The sequence below is a fragment of the Somniosus microcephalus genome, chromosome 24 (genome assembly GCF_052327205.1).
Source record: "Somniosus microcephalus isolate GS21.2 chromosome 24, FLI_Smic_1.0, whole genome shotgun sequence".
Taxonomy (NCBI): domain Eukaryota; kingdom Metazoa; phylum Chordata; class Chondrichthyes; order Squaliformes; family Somniosidae; genus Somniosus; species Somniosus microcephalus.
Window position 1 is genome coordinate 45,535,481 of NC_141010.1, and position 16,005 is coordinate 45,551,485.

Genomic DNA, 16,005 nt, shown 5'->3' on the forward strand with positions numbered 1-16,005 from the left:
GACTGGTTGCCCTACATTGAAGCTCCTTGTCGGCTTCTCATTGATGTGCTGGAATTATTTGTCCTCAACATTTCTCCGCACATTTGGTCTGAGCAAGTCCAGACGAGATCTCAACCTTCGGTTAAAGAACATCATGGCCGGGGTCTGGTTGGTAACTGCATGTGTCGCGTTTCGGTAGGCTAATAAGAAATTGTCCATCTTATGCTGTAGTGGAATTTCATCGTCGCACGTGGCTTTTATCGCCTTCTTAAAGGTTTGTACGAACCTCTCAGCCAATCCATTTGTGGCTGGATGATACGGGGCGGATGTGTAATGCCTTACCCCATTCCTTTTCATGAATTTTTGGAACTCGTCAGACACAAACTGTGGTCCATTATCAGGGCAAATCTGCTCTGGCAAACCGTTTCTGGCAAATATGGTCCGTAGGACTGCAATCGTTTTCTCTGTAGTGGTTGAAGACATCTTTATCACCTCAGGCCACTTTGAATGAGCATCCACTGCTATTAAGAACATTGAGTCCATGAATGGACCAGCGAAATCAATGTGCACCCGTTGCCATGGAGAGGAGGGCCATTCCCATGGGTGTAGAGGGGCATGTGGTGGTGCATTTTGGACCTTCTGGCATCCTAAGCAGCTCTTAGTTAGGTCTTCGATTTGTTGATCGATTCCCGGCCACCACACATAAGCCCTAGCAAGGCTTTTCATTTTCACTCCTCCCAGATGACCTTCATGTAGCTCATTTAGCACTCTCTCCCTTAACTTGGGTGGAATCACCACTCTGGATCCACACATCACTGCCCCATGGCATACTGACAGCTGTTCTCTTCTGGATGAGAATGCTGGCAACAGTGAGTCGCCATGTGTTGGCCATCCCCTCACCGTCAATTCATAAGAACATAACATAAGAAATAGGAGCAGGAGTAGGCCAATCGGCCCCTCGAGCCTGCTCCACCATTCAATAAGATCATGGCTGATCTGATCCTAACCTCAAATTTTCTATCACTCTGCATCCACCCGAACCCATGTGATCTCCCGGGAGAGGCGAAAAACCAGATGAAGACCCAATGGCCAATTTGGGAGAAAAAAATCTGGGAAATTCCTCTCCGACCCATCTAGGCGATCGAAATTCTTCCAGGAGATCACTGTCCCTATATTTTCTACAGTACTTACCTTCTGTAAAGGCGATCTCCACCCCAGCCAGGAACAGGAATAAAACCATCTCCTGAAATCTAACACAGAATTAGAACACAGTAGGAGCAGAACCAGGCTACACGGCCCCTGGGCCCACTCCACTACCCACAGGGCCATGACCATTCCGAACCTAGACTCATGTCCAATTTCCTGCCCGCTCCCCGTAACCCTTAATTCCCTTTACTTCTAGGAAACTATCTATTTCTGTTTTAAATTTATTTAATGATGTAGCTTCCACAGCCTTCTGGGGCAGCAAATTCCACAAACCCACCACCCTCTGAGTGAAGAAGTTTCTCCTCATCTCAGTTTTGAAAGAGCAGCCCCTTATTTTAAGGTTATGCCCCCTAGTTCTAGTTTCACCCTTCATTGGGAACATCCTCACCGCATCCACCCGATCAAGCCCCTTCACAATCTTATATGTTTCAATAAGATCGCCTCTCATTCTTCTGAACTCCAATGAGTAGAGTCCCAATCTACTCAACCTCTCCTCATATGACCACCCCCTCATCCCCGGGATTAACCGAGTGAACCTTCTTTGTACTGACTCGAGAGCAAGTATGTCTTTTCTTAAGTATGGACACCAAAACTGTATGCAGTATTCCAGGTGTGGTCTCACCAATACCTTGTACAACTGCAGCAATACCTCCCTGTTTTTATATTCCATCCCCCTAGCAATAAAAACCAACATTCCATTGGCCTTCTTGATCACTTGCTGCACCTGCATACTAACTTTTTGAGTTTCGTGCACCAGGACCCCCAGGTCCCTTTGTACTACAGTACTTTCCAGTTTCTTGCCATTAAGATAATAACTTGCTCTATGATTTTTCCTGCCAAAGTGCGTAACCTCACACTTTCCAGTATTGTATTCCATCTGCCAAATATCTGCCCACTTACTTAGCCTGTCTATGTCCTTTTGCAGGTTTTTTATGTCCTCCTCACTCACTACTTTCCGTCCCATCTTTGTATCATCTGCAAACTTTGATATGTTACACTCGGTCCCCTCCTCCAAATCGTTAATATAGATTGTAAAGAGTTGGGGACCCAGCACTGACCCCTGCGGAACACCACTAGTTACTGGTTGCCAATCTGAGAACGAACCATTTATCCCAACTCTCTGCTTTCTGTTAGAGAGCCAATCCTCCACCCACGCCAGAATATTACCCCCAATCCCGTGATTTTTTATCTTGAGCAATAATCTTTTGTGTGGCACCTTGTCAAATGCCTTTTGGAAGTCTAAATACACTACGTCCACTGGTTCCCCTTTATCCACCCTGTATGTTACTTCCTCAAAAAACTCAAGCAAATTTGTCAAACATGACTTCCCCTTCATGAAACCATGCTGAGTTTGTCCTATTAAATTATGTTTATCCAAATGCCCCGTTACTGTCTCCTTAATAATGGACTCTAACATTTTACCAACCACAGATGTTAGGCTAACAGGTCTATAGTTTCCAGCCTTCTGCCTACTACCCTTTTTAAATAAGGGTGTTACATTAGCAGTTTTCCAATCTGCCGGGACCTTTGCTGAGTCCAGTGAGTTTTGGAAAATTATTACCAATGCATCCACAATCCCTACCGCTACTTCCCTCAAGACCCTAGGATGCAAGCCACCAGGTCCAGGGGATTTATCCGCCTTGAGTCCCATTATTTTACCAAGTACCACTTCCTTAGTGATTTTAATCGTATTTAGTTCCTCCCCCCCTAGAGCCCCCTGTTTGTTCAGTGTTGGGATATTCTTAGTGTCCTCTACTGTAAAGACTGATACAAAATAATTGTTCAGTGTTTTTGCCATCTCCATGTTTCCCACCATTAATTTCCCGGTCTCATCCTCTAAGGGACCAACATTTACTTTAGCCGCCCTTTTTCTTTTTATATAACTATAGAAAGTTTTGCTGTCTGTTTTTATATTTTTTGCTAATTTACTTTCATAATCTATCTTCCCTTTCTTAATCAATCTTTTAGTTATTTTTTGCTGTCTTTTAAAGACTTCCCAATCTTCCATCCTCCCACTAGATTTGGCTACCTTATATGCCCTTGTTTTTAGTCGGATACTATCCTTAATTACTTTACTTAGCCACGGATGGCTATCTTTTCTTTTACACCCTTTTTTCCTCAGTGGAATATATATTTTTTGGAAGTTGTACAATAACTCCTTAAATATACACCACTGATCATGTACCGTCTTACCCTTTAATCTATTTTCCCAGTCCACTCTAATCAATTCCGCTCTCATACCTTCATAGTCTCCTTTATTCAAGCTCAGCACGCTTGTTTGAGATCCAACCTTCTCACCCTCTAATTGAATATGGAATTCAACCATGTTATGGTCACTCATTCCAAGGGGATCCTTTACTAGGACATTTTTAATTAATCCTGTCTCATTACACAGGACCAAATCTAAGGTTGCTTGCCCCCTGGTTGGTTCAGTTACATACTGCTCAAGAAACCCATCCCTAATGCACTCAATGAACTCATCCTCAAGGCTGCTCTGCCCAATTTGATTTGTCCAGTTAATATGATAATTAAAATCCCCCATAATTATAGCTGTTCCCTTATTACAAGCCTCAACTATTTCCTGATTAATACTCCGTCCAACAGAGTTGCAACTGTTCGGAGGCCTATAGACTACACCCACTAGTGTTTTTTCCCCCTTATTCCTTATCTCCACCCAAACTGTTTCACTATCCTGCTCCTTTGACCCAATATCATTTCTCTGTATTATAGTGATTCCTTCCTTTATTAACATAGCCACCCACCTCCTCTCCCTCCTGCCTGTCCTTCCTGATTGTTAAATAACCTGGTATGTTTAATTCCCAGTCATGGTCACCCTGCAGCCATGTTTCTGTAATGGCCACAAGGTCATACCCATATGTCGTTATTTGTGCCGTTAACTCATTCATTTTGTTACGAATGCTACGTGCATTCAGATAAAGAACTTTCAAATACGTTTTGTAACACTTAGTTCCTGTTTTTTCCCTTTTTAGTACTTGACTTTTTACTCCATACCTTCTGTCCCTTCCTGACACGTTCTGTTTTTTAATTCCCCCACTGCTACCTAAGTCTATTACCTTCTCTGTTGTCATTTCTATTATTTGCTCTCTAGAAACCTCCCCCCCCACTAAATATACCCGTGACAGCGTCGGATCATTGCGGGTCTCCTTCTCTATATCCGCGTTCGTTACTGGCAATCATTCAATTATTGATGAATAAAATATCTCGATAGGGTCCACTGCTGGTGCTTCCTCCACAGTAGGCAGTGGCAGGCGCGATAGCCCATTAGTGTTCCCATGCTGTTTCGTGCCTTTATATTCTATTTCATATTGATTCACCCTAGAAACAGGGACCATCTTTGTAACCGCTGTGCAGTCATCACTGGAACGCCCTTCTTAGGATTAAAGATGGAGACAAGTGGTTGGTGGTCAGTCAGCAAAGTGAACTTCTGCCCATGCAGATAGTGGTTGAATTTTTTTACTCCCCATACTAGGCTGAGGGCCTCCCTGTCAATCTGGGCATAGTTGCGCTCGGCTGAGGTTAGTGACCGAGACGCAAAGGCTACTGGCCTCTCCAACCCGTCTGGGAATTTGTGCGACAGCACCGCTCCAATACCATAGGGTGATGCATCACATGCCAAACGAATTGGTAATGCTGGGTTGAAATGGGCCAACACCTCTTTTGATGTGATCAATTCTTTACACTTCTGGAAAGCTCGTCTACATTCCTCATCCTACTTCCATGGTACCCGTTTGCAGTAGGGTGTTCAGCGGGTGTAATACCGTAGACAAATTTGCTAAGAACTTGTGGTAGTAGTTTACCAGCCCGAGGAACGACCTCAGTTGTGACACATTTTCCGGTGCTGGAGCCTTGACTACTGCCTCAATCTTGTCAGGGGACTTATGTAACCCCTCTTCATCGATGACGTGGCCACAATACGAGATCTGTTTCTGGAAAAACTCGCACTTGTGGCGATTAGCTCGTAGCCCATACTCCTTTAATCTGGTGAGCACCTTCTCCAAGTTGGCGAGGTGATCACCGTCATTTTCGCCCGTGACCAAGATGTCGTCCAAATAACACTGGGTCCCTGGAATCCCTTGCAGGACCTGATCCATCGCCCTTTGCCAGATAGCCGGAGCCGAGGCTACTCCAAACACCAGCCAGTTGTATTGATAGAGACCTTTATGAGTGTTGATCGTAAGGTAATGTTTCGAAGCTTCTTCTACCTCCATTTGCAAGTACGCCTGGGCTAGATCAATTTTGGTGAAGCGTTTACCTCCAGATAGCGAGGCGAAAATATCCTCAATTCGTGGAAGCGGATATTGCACCATGTGAAGGACTGGGTTCACTGTCGCCTTAAAATCCCCACAGATGCGGACCTTCTTTGGTTCCCCAGGCGTATTACTCAACAACCTCTTCATTACAGGAATGATGGGTGTAGCCCACTCGCTCCAGTCCACTTTGGACAGTACTCCTGAATGTTCCAACCCTTCCAGCTCTGGTTCAACAGCTGGTCTGATCGCATAAGGCACTGGTCTGGCCTTCAGAAACTTTGGGCTTGCATTTTCCTCTATTTTAATCGTTGCTGTTATTCCTTTTAGTGTTCCTAGTCCCTCCTGGAACACTTCTTTTGCGTCAGTTAGCACTTTTGACAGTCGTCCAGGTGTGACGTCGTCATCCTTTTTGGCCTCAACCTTCAGTGCCTGTATGGAATGCCAATCTAATTGTATCTTCCGGAACCATTCACGTCCTAGCAGTGGTGGTCCTCCATTTGGCAATACATATATATCCATTTTAGGTATTTCCTGGCCCTTATATGTCACTTTCACCCTTATTTTTCCTTTGGGGTAGACTTTTTGCCCCGTATACGTCTTCAAGACAATCTCTGTAGCTTTCAAGGGTATGTGTGAAAATAGCCGCTTGTAGTCTCTTTGATTTATGACTGTTAGAGCTGACCCTGTGTCCAATTCCATTTCCACTTGGACTCCGTCTATCTTGAGTGTAACCCAGATAGTCTGGTGATCCTCCATTTCGGTTACCTTATGTAGTTTCAGACAACCCAGCTCCTTGCTTCCGGAGTCTGTGTCACTTTTCTGTTCGTCTGAACCACTGTCCATCACCTGGTGTACCTTTTTGTACTTCTCCTGTGGAGATTTCTTACTGTTGGTTTTCTTCCCAGACCTGCAGACTCTTGCTATGTGTCCTGCTTTCCCACACTGTCTGCACACTTGGTCCTTGAACCAACAATCATTCTGGTCATGTGTTGTTCTGCCGCAGCGATAGCACTTCCCTGTTCCATAGGACATTTCATTGGTGCCATATTCTTGCCGTCTCCGTTGTATCTCTGCAGCGCCCCTTGCGGCTGCTTCGTGTGATACTGCCATACTGAAAGCTTTGTCCAGCGTAAGGTCCTTTTCTGATAGAAGCCGTTTCTGGGTTCCTTCACTTTGTAGCCCACACACAAACTTGTCCCTTTACGTGTCTGCTAGTCCCGCTCCAAACTGGCAGTATTTCGATAGCTTGCGCAGTTCCGTTAGGTACTCAGCATTGCTTTCGTCTTTGTGTTGGTTCCTTTTATGGAACTTAAATCGTTCTGCTATCAGCAGCGGTGTGGGGTTTAAGTGGTCCTGTAGGATTTCTACTATGCTTTCAAAATTCTTTTTACCGGCTTCTCTGGGGTTATTAGATTTTGCAGTAACCCATAAGTTTTTGCACCCATGGAATTTAACAGAACCAGTGCTTTATTAGCATCTGGCACTTCATTCGCCCTGCAGTACACCTCAATACGTTCCACATATGTCGCCCAATCTTCGACTTCATTGTCGAATGTAGAGATACTGCCACTCTTCGGCATCCTTGGGTGTGCGTTAACTATCACAAATGGCGCCTCCCGTGCTTCCCCTTCTTCTCCGCTGGCACAAAATGGCGTCTCCCGCGCTTTCCTTCCTTCCCGCGCTCGCCCTTCTTCTCTGCTGTGGCTTCTAAAAATGGCGCCTCCCGCGCTCTTCCTTCTTCTCCGCGGCTCAATGGCGCCTCCCGCGCTCTTCCTTCTTCTCCGCGGCTCAATGGCGTCTCCCCTTTCTTCGCCCCGCAGACCCTGTTCAGCCCGTGAGCACTGGCTGTGCTCTGCGCGTTCTTTTTATATTTTTCGACGCCGCTCAGTCTAGAACCTGGCTGTTTCTTACCCTTTCTCTCTCCGGTTTGTTTTAGTTTCCTCGACACTGCTCGGTGTTCAACCCCCGGCTGCGCCCTGCGCTCTTCACCCTCTGTCTTACCCCGTCGACGCTGCTCGGCTCTCTCTCCGCCGTCGGTCGGCTCCAGCCGCCGCTGCTGTGGTCGACGCCTGTGTTCCTGGCCTCGACTTTTTTTTTGCCGGTAGATTCAAATCGACACTTGTCGCCACTGTTGGATCCATGGTTCAGTGGATATGCTCTTATTAAATAATCACACGGATGCTGTACATTAACAAATAACAGGTCTTTACTGGAGGAGGGTAGTCTCTAGACTGGGGGTACAGAGGCATGCGCAAAGCTTATATACCGGTGTGGTCACTGCCGGTACTACAGTATACAGGAGCTGTAAAAGTAGTTCTGACTTAAAGGCACATACACTAGAAGTCTGATCCCTTGCCTCCACTCAGTCTGGTAAGACGCAAATCAAAAATCAGATTCAGTGAGTATGAGGGTGGTTACACATTCTCACGTGCACAGCGGCATTCCAGTGTCTGAGGAAAGCAGAACACAACTGCCTGCAGCTACTAGAACCTGACTAGCACCAGAAAGGCAGCAGTGTTTAAAGTACCTCGCTCCAACTGGCCCCATAACTGCAACAAGGAAATAAGAGAAGCAACCTGTTAGTCAAAGTGCAGCGAAAGGTCGCAGCCCTCATTGTATCTTGTGTGTCTGATATTGTTTACCATCTGGTGCGCAATCCGTGGGGTTGAGTTAGCAATCCGTCCACCCAAGGCAGCTGTGTTGTGATCCTGTTGTACTCTTACAGGGTTCAGGACCCTGAACCGCTGGATTCTTAATAATGTAGAGTACAGACATTCACAGCAGCTGAGGAATAGATTCCCTCTGTCGGTCTTGTAGCACCTAATTGCGCAGTCAGTCTTATGCGAAGCTCCCACTGCTTAAATTGACATAGGTCCAAGAGAAGATTTTTGGGGCATTGCACAGAATGGAAAAGACCCTCACCTCCTTGATTATAAATAAAATCCTGCAGCTACAATGGGAGTATGGATAATATTTGGCTGTAGCTTTTGGAAGAACTACCTTTTTATTTAAAACAAACGTATAATAAAGCTCTTACTCCTGCAGTGTAATAGCACTAATTACAATTTAACAAAAATGTAGTTGTATTTTCAAATCCCAATCATGTGCAGCACTTAAGTCTACGTGCATCATGTACACTGAGATTAACGCTCTTTATTTTGGTCTGGCCAATTTGTAGAGTGCTTTCCCTCGGGTGGTGGTGGGGAGGAGTCTGCTGCATGTTGTTTTGCTTAGATATAATTAAGCCTCCTATTAACTGAACACAGATGCACTGATCATTCAAAGCCACAAAGGAGGGAGGCTGGGTTAGACATTGTCCTTAGCCTCCCAGCCCTAGCTTCAAATCTAGCCCACACTGATGAGTTGAAAGGCTAGATGTAAAGGTCATATGTAAAATGAGTTCCGGCTGTCTCAATCCAGCCCTCAGTGAGCATGAACCCACAGCACAAAGCTGCCCCAATTTAGTACTAATTGCTGCTAAATTGCTAATCTCACTTTCTGCATCCTTCTGTTCACTCTCTCCAAAAACTTCAGACCCACTTATCCTAAGCTTGAGGCAGCTGTATCCGCTGTGGCTGAGTGGTAGCACTCTTGCCTCCTGAGTCAGAAGGTTCTGAGTTCAAGTCCCACTCCAGGGACTTGAGTACAGTATCTTGGCTGACACTCCAGTGCAGTAGTGAGGGAGTGCTGCACTGTTGGAGGTGCCGTCTTTCAGATGAGACATTAAACCGAGGCCCTGTCTCCCCTCTTAGGTTCGAAGAAGAGCAGGGGAGATCTCGCCAATATTTATCCTTCAAATAATGTCACTAAAAAACAGATTATCTGCCCATTATCTCATTGCTGTTTGTGGGAGTTTACTGTGCGCAAATTGGCTGACGTGTTTCCTATGTTACAACAGAGACTACACTTCAAAAAGTACTTCATTGGCTGTAAAGCACTTTGGGATGTCCTGAGGTTGTAAAAGGCGCTATATGATAGCAAGTTTTTTCTTTTCTTTTAATCGTAAACTTGCGCCACCTGACCAGTAGCTCCCAACCCCTTAGCGCCCCGCCGCAGCCCCTTACCGCCCCGCGACAGAAATTCGGCTGTGCCCCGCAAGGCTGCCGCGGGTGATGTCAGCGCCAGCCTCGCGGGTTGCGAACCGGGCCGACCGGGGAGGTGTGGCCACGACCCACGCTGCCATTTTCTTTTTGTCGGCCCTCCGTGGTGGGCCGTGGCGTGGTCCTGGCCGCCATCGCACAACCCGGCACCACATCTCAGCGCCGGGCTACGGCCGCAGCACCACGCCGCCCTAGTGGCCTAGTGTGGGCCATCGGAGGCCCTGCAGAGTGCGCAGCGGCACTCCCCTTTAACTGAAGGGGAGGGGCATTGAAACGTGGCAGCACTCCGCGGACTGCCGATCGCACTCGACCTCGCCTCGGTTACTGCCCCAAGAGGAAATGGAGCGCCCGACATTGCGCTCCACTTCCTGTGCGGGGCGGTAAGCCGAATTTAGCGGCCTGCACGGTACTTCCACACCGGCCGCTAAATGACCGGCCTTAACTTGGTTACCGCCCCCAAACGGGACGTAACTGAATTTCGTGTCCCTACCCACCTCAGTCTCTCTGTTGCCACTTGTATCAGGAGGAATGAAAACTTACTGGATATAGCTTCAAGAAAGAAAGACTTGAAAAGGGATTTAAAGCATAAACGTTAATCGGGATATGCTTACTAAAAGAGCTGGATTAATTTTCTACAATTTAGGGTACATCAAAGGACCTGATGTAAAGAAACAACTTTCATCAACACGCCACACATTGCAGCCACAAGATCGCAGAGGAAGGAGGCTACAGAATCTGAATTTTGTTAAGTCTTGAAATCCATTTTTTGGAGGGAAAAGGACTGTTGAATGATCCTTTGAACTGAAAGACAAAATTCCCGAATTCCAGTACTGACCTCTGTCCCCTTAGAGTGGCAGAAACATTAGGAAGATATATTTTTTTTAAAGATCCGCATAAGTCGGGATAGAAATGATGTGTGTTGTACGAGGAAGCTGAAGCAGATGGAGGGAGATGAAAGTGAAATGTCTTGCTGAGTTGGGAGTTAGGAGAGTGAAATCCCTTGCAGCAAAACAGACTCCCTTCGGAATCACAGCTGTCATCCATTATCAAAACCTCAAAATCAAACTAAATAAATGATATGGAGATTGTCCTTTGAGTTCCATATTGGCTATTTATTATTTACAATTCCCTTCATAGACACAGTCATGGGATGAGTCTGGGAATACGTAATCTAAAATACTATAGTCTTCGAGTTTACTGGAAACTCCCCAATACAGCCTTTAATATGTGAGAAAAATCAGCTAATATACTGGGCACATCAACAACAACTTGCATTTACATGGCGCCTTTAACATAGTAAAACGTTCCAAGGCGTTTCACAGGAGCGTTATCGGAGAAAATTTGAACAAGGTACCTGTGATAATATCAAACTGACACAGAATTTAGTTTATTTTCTATTTCAGTAATGCTTTGTTCGAGCATTGAAGGAGCCAGACTGGAGGAAGCATTGAGTTGGAGAGTGTGATGGAGCTGAATTAATATCAGTGGAGAATATCAATAACCATGGGGCAAGCAGCAGACATGTCATTTTGATTGTAAATTCAGCTTTCTCATGCATATAGGTAGTCACTTTTCCCAGCCAGTTCCCTGATGATGTTGTCACGTCAACATTTACCATTTATTTCTATAAAATCAAGCGCCAGGGGTTAAAATAAATGTTCTAACTTTTGCTAACTGGTGGTGTGACCTCCCACTTCAATGCACAACATTCCAGGAATGCAAATGAATTTGTGTCGGTATTTTTGTATTTAACAAAGAATGACAATTTCATGTCTTCATTCATCCCTCTACTGGAATCAGTGAAATCAGCTCCATTTCCAATCCCAGCCCAATAAACTTGGGCCTCTCCTGGTTGTGATCACAGAGCAAGGTGTCAGCAAATAAATGCCCCAATATTTGTGAATGTATTAAGTCAAGAGACTACATATAAGCACAACTTGAAAATGTTAACATTGTTTATCAGTTAGAAATGTTGAAGGACTGTAATGGAAATTGTTCCAACCTGCAATCCCTAAATAGTAATATTTCATCAGCTATTCAAGAACGTGCTGTTGGTAATTTATTTGAAAGCCCAGTCCTCTTGCCTGTTGAAGATATACCAGCATTAAATGGGCCTTCAACCAGGGGCAAGAAGTCTTGAGTTTTTAAACTGGATTTACGCCAATGTAATTGGTCAATGCAAGTTATTGTTGTAATTCATTTCAACCTGGTTAATACTTGAGATTTGTAAATTGAAATGTGGTTCACACTGACCAAGTGAACGGAGCTGTTTACTTCTGGATATATGGAGGTAACTCGTTATGAAGTGAATTTTGACAATATGTTGTGGTTTTATACTGCATTGTGTTGATGTTTTCAATAGCTCTTACCTTATAGGGGAAAAATGCAGATCTTTTAACTATTAAATGATCAGATGCATATTTTGTATAGTTATCGTCCCAATTTATTTGCGGGAAGAGTATGTCAGTACATTGGGCTATTTGGAAAGACTATGCATGGCCTGGGGACAGTGCATGTTTATGGCTTGAGGCAATTTGTTGTTCATTTGGACCAAGGAGAAAAAGGAGTCTTGCCTAACTTGTACTCCTGTTGACTGGGGACCGCGGGACTGTTTTCATCTCCTGGGTGTTTGAGGGAGATGGGGATGGATTATACCAAGTGAGCTTCCATTAGAAAGCTTTAAATTTAGCGCTGAGGGTCACGACAGAGTAGATTTTGAGCATTCTGCAACATTTGTCTCAGTCCAGCACTGATGGTGACTAATTACTAGGGGGGTTTACCAAGATTCAAAAGAATACTCAGTATTATTAGGCGATCAGTGGGTGGTTATTCTATATTTGTAATGAGTACTCCTTTTGTTTTAAGTGCCAGGTCACATTTGAAAAATCACGAGGACTATTTACAATATATGAATGGAAGTTACTGGTTTTTAACTTCGGCTGGTGTGTTTGTATCCCACCCCGTCTCCAGTATAAATATTAAATGGTGTCAAAGCTAAATAATTGTGAAAATGGCCTACAAGTGTCAGATATGCCCAGGCAACGCTGTCTCAATCCTGCCTCAAACCCACACTGGGAATCAGTCCCTCTCTTGCCCTGAGGTGACCAAAGTCCCAAAGTGCCATTGTCAGGCACCATTTTATAACAGGATTTCAAGCTTTTTAGCTCAAGATTTGTCTAATTAATTAATCCCTAAGGGACTATCTGGCACTGCAAGGCTGCAGTGATTCAAACCAGCTTCCATTTATCTGCTGCTGATCGTAACTTTAAATGCAATTGGCTTATCTGTTTGTCCTAATGTCTATACAAATTTTTTTTTTTAACTCAAAAGACAAAGAACTAAAGCTTCACCATCTGGACAGTGTGGTTATGTGTTTTAGAAATGTTGCTGGAAATTTGTATCTGTTGTTATCCATTATAATCGAAACAAAAACACAGACTTTAAGGATGTACAAAGAATTTTGTTGTTTAGATCAACAGCCACGAATCCTGAAAGCTTTCCAACTTGCTCAGCTGGGTTTGGGACTGGATACTTAACCCTGTGGAGTTGTCGTTGAGTGAACCTCATTAGGTGCTGAAAAGTGCAAGTGTGGCTCTCAAAAGGACTGTACGAGCTTTGGCTCTGACTCGATTTACAATAAAACAATCAAAGAAGAATGATGGTTTCCAATTTTCCCTTTGCTTAGTCATTGCTGTACACTTCGAACAGCACAACTGGTAACATTTGTTCTTTGTCCAAAAGTTTGAGAGTCTTAGAGGCAGTGCAACAAAGGTTCACTAGATTGATCCTTGGGATGAGAGGGTTGTCCTATGAGGAGAGATTGTGTAGAATGGGCCTATACTCTCTGGAGTTTAGAAGAATGAGATGTGATCTCATTGAAACATACAAGATTCTGAGGGGGATTGACAGGGTAGATGCTGAGAGGTTGTTTCCCCTGGCTAGAGAGTCTAGAACTGGGGGCATAGTCGCAGGATAAGGGGTCGGTCATTTAAGACTGAGATGAGGAGGAATTTCTTCACTCAGAGGGTTGTGAATCTTTGGAATTCTCTACCACAAAGGACTGTTGATACTGAGACATTGGGCAGGATTTTCATTGTGCCGTGGAGTCGGGATTGGAGGCGTGCGGGGGGTTAAAATCCTGAAATCGGGGGTCGCGACACCAACCTGCCTCCATGCCAGTTTCAAAGGAGGCGGGTACCTGCCCCGCACTGAGACCCGCCGACCCGAGGCGGGAAGGGATTAGTGCCAATTAACTGCCTGTTATCAGGTAGTTAACGGGCAGTTTTTTAGCCTAATCCCTATTTTGAAGGTTGAAGTGTGGGATTCCCGATGGCTCCAAACCACGTCAAGTTAGAGTCGTCGGGTTGAAGGGCTTGGAGGGGTCGAGATGTCGGTGTTCAGGTGAGTGATGTGTGCATGAGTGCAAAGGTAAGTGTGTTTGGTGTGTCTAAAGTGATTAAAGAAGTGTAAATTACCTTTTCAGCCTTCCTTCCTTTAGGTCCCAGGAGTCCTTCACCTCACCGGCACAGAAAGCAGAATGGCTGCGAACTGTTAAAAGTGACAGCCTGCAGCTTTCTGTGCAGGAGAGATTTCTAACTGAGTCTGTGGAGAAGGACTCAGGTTAGAAGCAAGATTTTCAGTGTTTGACAGCTTCAAACAGCTGTGAAACGCTGATATTTCATCTGTCAAAATCTCTTGACAGATTAAATTTCAGTCTGTGACATCACCTGTTGCCACATGGCCCTTAATTGGCCTGCTGAGCCCACTGGGCGGGCTCAACAAGGTCAATCAAGTTAAAATCACGTGGATTGGCCGCATCTCGATGGAGGCGGGACTACAACCCCGAAAGTTGTAGTCCCGCCTCCAACCCGACGACTCAATGAAAATCCAGCCCATTGGGTATATTCAAGGCTGAGATAGATCGATTGTTGGACTCTAGGGGAATCAAGGGATCAGGCGGGAATGTGGAGTTGAGTTTGAAGATCAGCCATGATATTGAATGGCAGAGCAGGCTCGAGGGGCCATATGGCCTGCTCCTAATTCTTATTGTCTTGACACCATCTGAAACAGGCACTTTGATTAAATGGCTTGAATTTTATTTCCTGTTTCTAGTGAGAAGAGGCACTTTCAAGTGAAGGCGTGTGACCCCATTCAATGCTCCATGCACGGGAAGAAGTACACCATCATCGTGGAGACCAAGATCAATCAGTCGCAGCCTGACTTCATCAAGACACGCTCAGGATTTGTCCTTTCCTGGCCTGGAAACTAGCAAAGCCTGGGCCTTTCCTAGTTTCACCTGCTTCAAAGCCAGAATGCCATTCAAAGTCTATCCACTCAGAGGCTGGCAACATTAATGACGGGGAAAAGGCCAGGACTGGTCCACATTAAACATTATAAACGCTCATAGTGCAGAAATAATGCTCTCCGGTAGTCACACCTCTTCTGTCTGACATGCGTTAACCTCTTTGTAGTATTTAATGTTCCTTGTGACACTTGTTCACCTCTACCAGCTGAAATTGCCTTTGTCTCTTTTTCCCTATCATGAGGTTTACCTCATCCGTGGCTTCTGGGTCTATTTAAATATGATGATCATGCACAGCAGGCTCTAGTCTGTAGTTTTACAGGGTTATGGATTTTTGCACTTGATATTTATTTTTTTATTTTAAAAATAAATGTCAACCCTATTTCAATAATGGAAAGATATAGAGCAAGATTCTACCGTATGAAAATGATAAAAGATTCTAAATCTGTAAACTCAATGTCCCATTATATAAAGAGCGATAGACTTTGTCTGGCTTCACATGTCTGTTTAGTAATGCACCCAGTTAGGCCCAAATTTCTGCTAATCTGACTGTGTTTGGGATATTTGGTTAGACTGAGCGTGTTGCCTAAATATAGAGTCTAAGGCCTAGAAATTCAGTGGGCTGCACCACCCGTTAGCGCCTTAAGAGGGCACTTAGTGGGTTGGACGCCACTGGCCATGCCTCCTGCTAAATTTAGCGGTACACTAATGGCGGCGCTAGCCATTAGCGCTGCGCCGCTACCGATGACGTCATCAATGTGCGCAGCACCCCGCTACCGCCCCGATCGCGAAATTGAGTTGCGCCCCCTGCTTTAACGCTAGTCGCTATTTGCGACCGGTTCAGGGGGGCCTACCTGTGGCAATAGAGGCGCTGAGGTGCGGGGCGGCCATTTTTTTTGCTGGCCGCCTGCCAGCCCCTCTCCGCGCCGCCGTCCCCAGCCTCCTGAGCCCGCACCCCCCCCCCCCCCCCCCCCCCCCCGCGGAGTGCTGGCTGTGTTCCAAGAGCCCGGCACTCCTCCTCGGTGCCAGGCTCTTTTGCCGGCACTCGCGATCTTTGATCGCGCTGCAGCAGGCCCCTCCCCTTTAAGAAGGGGAGGAAGGCCTGCAGTACCGCAGCGCGCCGTGCCGCAGCATGTGGCACTGCGGC

The 16,005-nt window shown here is 45.5% G+C and overlaps 1 protein-coding gene across 1 annotated transcript in view; it reads left to right on the forward strand.

Moving 5' to 3' along the window:
* The window catches only part of LOC147101461 (unconventional myosin-Id-like), a 561,768-nt gene extending 546,422 nt beyond the window's left edge, over positions 1–15,346 (forward strand). The window contains exon 22 of the mRNA XM_085966597.1: positions 14,669–15,346. Within this exon, the coding sequence (XP_085822723.1) occupies positions 14,669–14,825 (157 nt within the window). The 3' untranslated portion in view covers positions 14,826–15,346. The remainder of the gene's footprint in view (positions 1–14,668) is intronic.
* Positions 15,347–16,005: the final 659 nt, after the last annotated feature.